The 6,290-nt window shown below is 39.7% G+C and overlaps 2 protein-coding genes across 7 annotated transcripts in view; one reads left to right on the top strand and one right to left on the bottom strand.

Annotated features, from left to right (window-relative positions):
- Positions 1–271: 271 nt before the first annotated feature.
- Positions 272–2,744, bottom strand: tssc4 (tumor suppressing subtransferable candidate 4). Of its 6 annotated transcripts, none has more exons than XM_034299444.2 (5): positions 2,685–2,744; positions 2,287–2,392; positions 1,945–1,972; positions 1,783–1,864; positions 272–1,665 (listed from the first exon to the last, which is right to left on the bottom strand). In XM_034299444.2, exon 5 carries the CDS (start codon positions 1,589–1,591, stop codon positions 686–688), a length of 906 nt encoding a protein of 301 aa, XP_034155335.2. In that variant the 5' UTR covers positions 1,592–1,665; positions 1,783–1,864; positions 1,945–1,972; positions 2,287–2,392; positions 2,685–2,744; the 3' UTR covers positions 272–685. The 6 variants fall into 6 exon arrangements, with proteins under 6 accessions (XP_034155335.2, XP_053085508.1, XP_026793193.3 ...); XM_053229533.1 differs by having other exon boundaries at positions 1,787–1,864; XM_026937392.3 differs by lacking the exon at positions 1,783–1,864 and having other exon boundaries at positions 2,685–2,743.
- A 3,134-nt stretch (positions 2,745–5,878) lies between these two features.
- The window catches only part of ano5b (anoctamin 5b), a 29,736-nt gene continuing 29,324 nt past the window's right edge, over positions 5,879–6,290 (top strand). Inside the window, exon 1 of the mRNA XM_026937537.3 lies at positions 5,879–6,182. Within this exon, the coding sequence (XP_026793338.3) occupies positions 6,107–6,182 (76 nt within the window). The 5' untranslated portion in view covers positions 5,879–6,106. The remainder of the gene's footprint in view (positions 6,183–6,290) is intronic.

The raw sequence follows: 6,290 nt of genomic DNA, 5'->3' as shown, positions 1-6,290 counted from the left end.
AGTGTAGAGGTCAGCTAATCTACCTAGACCAGAGGAGACAGAGTCCAGCATGGTGTGGATTTTATCAGATTTCATCTGTGTTAGAGCAAGGAATCTGCCCTGGGCTATGGTTCATAAGCACCACATTTAGGTCTAATCTGATCTGTATGCAAAACAGTGTAATGTCATAATGACTTAAGTGCAAAAAACTGCATAGGCAATTTTTAAAAGAAGGGTTAACCTGCAATTCTGCTTTATGCAGGACAAAACAGAACTCAGAAAAATGCAAACCTGATATCAGCTTCTTTACTATCCAAATATCAAGAGAAAACTGTTTAATATGATTTCGGTCTACAAGACATGAAAGCAACTTTTATTCATTAAAATGTTTATACATGATCAAAGTTTTTCGTAATCCATTCTCTACTTTACAATACTGTTTTACACACAACAATTACAAAGAAAAATTACAAACAATGGAACAGAGAGACTACATGGTAAAAACTGCAGAAAAATGTTCTATAAATCTCGTCTCTCATACTGACTTGCTTTTACAACCAACACGTTACAAATTAACAAAATTCTAAGCGCTTGATCACTTACAGAGAGTAAGGGTAAGAGCTGATTATATAGCTCTCACAGGGTAAGAGCTGACTGTATTCACAGAGGAGATCAGGGTTGGGCATATGCATGCACTCAAAAGCTTTCAGTCCTCTTCGTCAACTGCCTTGCGGAAGTTCTTGCGGTTCACTTTCCTCCCACTACTGAAAGTAACATTACTCCCTTTTCCATCTTCATTGTTGTCTTCGTCCACCCACTTTCTTTTCTTTTTCTTGCCATCCAACGAAAGGTCGTGGTGAAGAGAGGCCATCGTTCCCCCTTCATCTTCTTCCTGTTCATCATCCAAGTGAACTAAACCAACCTCTTTTGTATTTGCTCGGTCCACCTTGTGCAGATTATGGCCCTCATCTTTGGAGGATTGACTGGGCTTGGAGAAGATAATCTTGTGCTCTGAGCTGCTGCTGTGGTCCTGGTTGAAAGCTGGGCTAAAAGAACTTGCAGCAGCTTCTTGGGATCTCCTACGGTTATGGAGTCCCTGTATGAACTCATGGGCCACTTGGCTGTTTTTTCTGTCACTTGTCTCAGGAACATCCTCCAGGTCATAGCGGGTCCACCGCTCAGGGTGAAGCAGATAGTCTGGTACTGTCTTGGTTGATGAAGCTTTCTTGGTTCTCTCTGGTTCTCTACGTTTCATCGGGGGCGACGGTGGAGCAGGACGAGCAAATGTACCGTCGATGACGTTGTCTTCAGCCAGTTGACTCGATGTTAGCTTCACAGCACTATCCAGCTGATCAAAGATGCTTCTGCTGCGGTATGAGAAGCCAAAACTCCCACCAGTCAACTTGAACGTGTGAGCTCCTTGAGGAACATTGCTGCCATGCTGAACATTTTCCTCATCAGAGGAAGAAGACAATTCCTCGACCTTTTGACCCAGGGGCTGTGAGGACTCATCAGGATCTGAGTCACTCAAAGAGGCATCATCAGGCAGGTCAATGGCGTCTCGATTGGACAGACTGTTGGGCGTGTCATCTCTGCCCTTTGGGTCACTCATAGTGCAGATATATTCAGAGGTCAACAAGGGGCAGTGTCAAAAGCTGGAACTCTCAGAACTAACAAATGAAGCTCCTGTGAAAAAGATAAAGATATCAAATAGTAGATGACATCAGTTACTAAGATATACGAAAACATTTTTAGTGTGCTATGATTAGTAACTTTTTTTAAAGTCATGATCATAGACCTTACTTATTTTACAGCTGGAATTATTTAACAGGAAATGTATATTTGTCCACATCGGTTACTTTGCAGTCTCTGTCTTCTTCGGTGGCTGTAGAAGGTGTCTGTAATTACTCGGTTTATGTAGTCACACCAAGACCAGACATTATATGAAAAATCAGGAGTGCTTACCTTTACTAATGGTCTCCAGCAGCCACTTCTGTAGGAATTCAGAAAAACAGTGTGTGAGTACAGGTGGTATATGTTACAGGTCCCTAGCTCTGGTCCTGAAGTGCCTCTTGTCCTGCACATTGTAATGTTTTTTTCAGCTCTAACACACACACTGCATCTCAGGAAGGGCTGGTTATTAGCTGATTAGTTGGATCAGGTGTGTTAGAGAAGGGAAAACACTAAAATGTCCAGGACAGGGGGGTATTCCAGGACCAGGGCGCCACTAAAATCTAAGCATAAAAGCACAGTACTTCCTATCCCAAAGCTGTCATGTGTGTTGCTGTGCACACTGGTGCGCCTTACTGGGAGTGAAGACTCACAGGATCTGCGAGATTCCCATCTCAGCACAGATGCTAAACTTCTGAGAAACCACACGGATCATCGCCATCGCCTTGAACTGGAGGCCCGTCTGTGAAACACATGTGAAATACATGTGGAATAACACATGGGACACCGACATGCATTCAGATTGTTATTTTGCATTTATATTAGCTGTGCAGTCAGCTAATGTGTTAGCTAGCTAATAGCTTAAAGCTAACTGCCCCGCTAGCGATGTTTTGCTACACGGAAAACAAAAGGGACAACGATAAAATGTAGGATTTTTTAGAGAGATGTGCGTAGTTTACGGGAATTAGTGTACAAACAAACTTGTTTAGCACAAAAATTTATCAAATGCACACACAAACCATACGGTAGTTTACCTCTTCTTCGTGCTGGTCTTGTGAGAACAAGAACAATGTGTATATCGCCCCCTAGTGGACAGAGCAGTGATAAATCTGCTCCTGCGTTGTAAGAGTGTGATGTTCAGTTCGTCCAGCAGGGGGAGACACAGCAGCACAAGTATTATTGACTACCAGCAATAATGTTTTGGGAGATTGATGTTTGCGCATGCGTACTGATTTTTATTCCCTGGGGCCTGTGCTCAAGAGCTTGTTCTGAGGGAGTTCGTTTAAACACGTTTATAAATATTTGTTTTCTGGATCTTTAGGGTTATTTTCTTGATTTCTAAATATATTATAGTAAAAAAGGTTTTCAGTGTCTTAGTTTTAAACCTAAAAAAATAACCTAAATGAACATAATTTACTTAATCTTGAGAACATTCCCAATATTTTAGTTTGTGGTTATAAAAAAGAGGACCTCAAAGCAAATGTTCCTTGGCAGATGTCATATAAGAGAACCACAAGGGAACAGCCCAAGGGGAACCAGATGTTAATGATGGTAGAAAATTAGTAAAGTTTTCAGTACAGAACAGTGGCATGTTTTGCGGATTAACAGCGCTCACAATGGAAGTGCTGTGGCCTTACTTTGGAGTAATGTTGACATGAGCAGATGACACACCTTTGGCTTCACATTCGGTCTCAGTCCTGTCTTCACTCGCCAGCTTTCTGTAACGTCACCAGTATTGTTTAAATTGGCTGCTTTGCTGGCTTTACATTTACCTAAGAGTGGATGATCAGGCTGCGTCAATTGCCTATTTTGGTGTAAATTAGATGGGGAAAATAAAAATGAATTTCATCAAAAATGAATAGCCTAAGCTTATTGTAGTTATCATGGGAAATTTGATTGTTATACAAATTGAAATCATTTTGTATATCACCCAGCACTACTCCTTTTGACCAACCCTGTGTGTATTTTACTCAATAACATCTATGATACTTTTGGATTATCATGTGATTGGGATCCCTGACCTAAACACAATAAATTTGTCACTCAGATTGGGCTATAAGGTGTGATGGCACAACAGATAGCACTGCTGTCTCACAGCTGGGTTCAATCATAAGCTGGGGTGCTTGTGTGTGGAGTTTTGCATGTTCTCCCCGCGTCCACATGGGTTTCCTCCACATTCTCTGGTTTCCTCCCACCTCCCAAAACATGGTAGCAGGTGGATTGGCTAAGATTTGGCTAAGATAAAATTGCCAGAAGGTGTGAATGAATGTGTGAATGGATGACTCGCACTCAATAATAGGCCCTGGATCCGCCCTGACCCTGACAAGGATTAAGTGGTTACAGTGAGTGAGTGAGTAAGCTTGGGCCAAGTCCACAAATTGTTGGTTCTAACGACAAAAGGAAAAAGATGCTCATCATTTAAATAATAAAATGTTCAGTAACATCTCTCTCTCTATTTGAGCAATTATGTGTGTAACCTCTCCAAATAAAGGGTCTCAACTTTCATCTTGTTCTGTATGTAGTGTCAGTTACTCTGAATGAAACTGCTGATAGTTCCTCTTTAAATGAGAATGACATTAAAGTTTGTCAAGCAATTTGTCTCCTTGGAACCATCACCCTAACCCTAACCCTAACCTTAGTTCATTACAACCAAATGGATCCAAAAGCTGTACAGAGGATTCGAAAGAGTTGCGAAGCAGGTATTATATATATATATATATATATATATATATATATATATATATATATATATATATATATATATATATTAGTTGACTGAGGTCTATGCAAATCTGAATTGTAGCTTATTTGTAGTATATTTTTCTCTAATAGTCAGAGCTGCAGTACAACTAAACTTGCATTTTCCACAATAGGGTGGGTCACTCAGAGTTCAGGAGCTGTTATCACACCTCATGTGGACCATGAGTCGTAAAAAGTTGTGAAATAATCTAAAACCTTCAGGATTATTATTGAGGTCAACTGAAGATAAGTTGAACTTGAAGCTTTAAAGACATTCTGCAGCCCAAACATCAACACACTTAACTTTAGCAAAGGTGTAATAACATTTTGCAATTGAAATGAGTTAACGCTGTATATTATTTTAGCTAAATATATCAGCTGGAACAAACTATCAGCCAGAGCATCTACTGTACAAAATTAATTTAGGTCACAGATCTCTGGCTATCTATGGCTTGTACACAGACATGAGTGCAGTAGCACAGCTAAAGCATTTGGTGTTGGAGGAAAAAAAGTGTGATTTTGATCATCCAAGAAAAAGAGTGCACTATGAGATATTTTATGGATTGATATTCAGCTCCATCATTACCAAAGGAACAATCATATGGATAAAGAATTGCAGAAATAAGTAAAAAAATGAAACAAATAAATTCATAAAAAGGAAAAGAAAATAAGCCTATAATGCAGAAATATTTATTTGCCACAGTGATTATACAGTGATCCCAGATACATATTGCAACACAGAAAGGTGTTTTCAGGAAATATATTCTATAACCCATTAAATCTATTATGCTGTGTAATCCATCCAACTGAATGTATGCTGAGAAGCATTAAGTGGCAACAAATATGTTTACGGTGCCCTGTGATGGACTGACATCCCGTTCCAGGTGTACTCCTACCTCATACCCAGTATTCCCAGGATAGGCACCAGATCCACCACAACAATGACCAGGATATAATGATTACTGAGGAGGACTGTGTGACATTAATATATGTGTGTTTACTTAAAAACTAGACATCTGTGAGGTCCCTGTTTTTACTGTAGGCTGTGCTAGCATTGTCAAATAACTATTACTGGCAGGAATCTCTCAATCTCCCTTTATATTCAATAAACCTAATTTCTCTCCTAATTTCTTTTAGGAGGTACCAAAACCTACCATACACTGTATATTGATCCTTTTTTCCCTTTCTCTTTGAATTAAATTTCATTACTCAGTGTCTATGCTAGCTCAGATAGTGCAGGTCCTCAGGTAAGACACATCATCACTAAACATGTCCGGGAAATGATGAGAGTAATAATAATTAAAAAAAAAATAATAATAATAAAAAAAAAATTCCAGACATTTTTTTTTTACATAAAGAAATTGACGTTTTTTAGCCACTCCCATTTCAGTGCACCGTGGACTGAATCTCTAATGGCTCCTACACTCCGAGTGCACTAGGTAGTATATTCAGTAGTACAGCCTAACTGTAGAATGTAGTGCACTTGTGAAGAGAATATGAGGCGGTTTAGGACACAACCTTCGCCTCTGTCCCTGATTTACGAATTGGATGCATGACCTGGAGTAGCTATAGTGAGGATTTCCTTCCCGGAACGTGGACTGACAATACAATGAACTTGTCGAAGCTTTAACAGCAGGTTTATCGGAGTAAACAAACAAACGAACAAACAAAAACAACTCGGTTCTTAAAGGCGACGAGGTGCTTTCTTTGGGTGAAGATGAAAAGGATAACGGGAAAGACGAAAGATGCCACTCTTCTAGAGATGACCAACAAAGCGGACGCTCATGTGGAAGGTAGCAAAAATAGCTAAAGGATGTGAAATTGAAACTAAAGTCCGTTTTAAAACTTAAATTTCATGTTTACTCGGCTGACATTACTTCAGGAAAGGAGAGACAGAGTCG

The sequence above is a fragment of the Pangasianodon hypophthalmus genome, chromosome 25 (assembly GCF_027358585.1).
Source record: "Pangasianodon hypophthalmus isolate fPanHyp1 chromosome 25, fPanHyp1.pri, whole genome shotgun sequence".
Lineage (NCBI taxonomy): Eukaryota > Metazoa > Chordata > Actinopteri > Siluriformes > Pangasiidae > Pangasianodon > Pangasianodon hypophthalmus.
Note: the sequence above shows the minus strand (reverse complement) of the source record. Positions and strands in the feature narration are given on the sequence as shown.

Coding starts and splice junctions, on each gene's coding strand:
- tssc4 (XM_034299444.2), bottom strand. CDS start 1,591: ATGAGTGACCCAAAGGGCAGAGATGACACGCCCAACAGTCTGTCCAAT.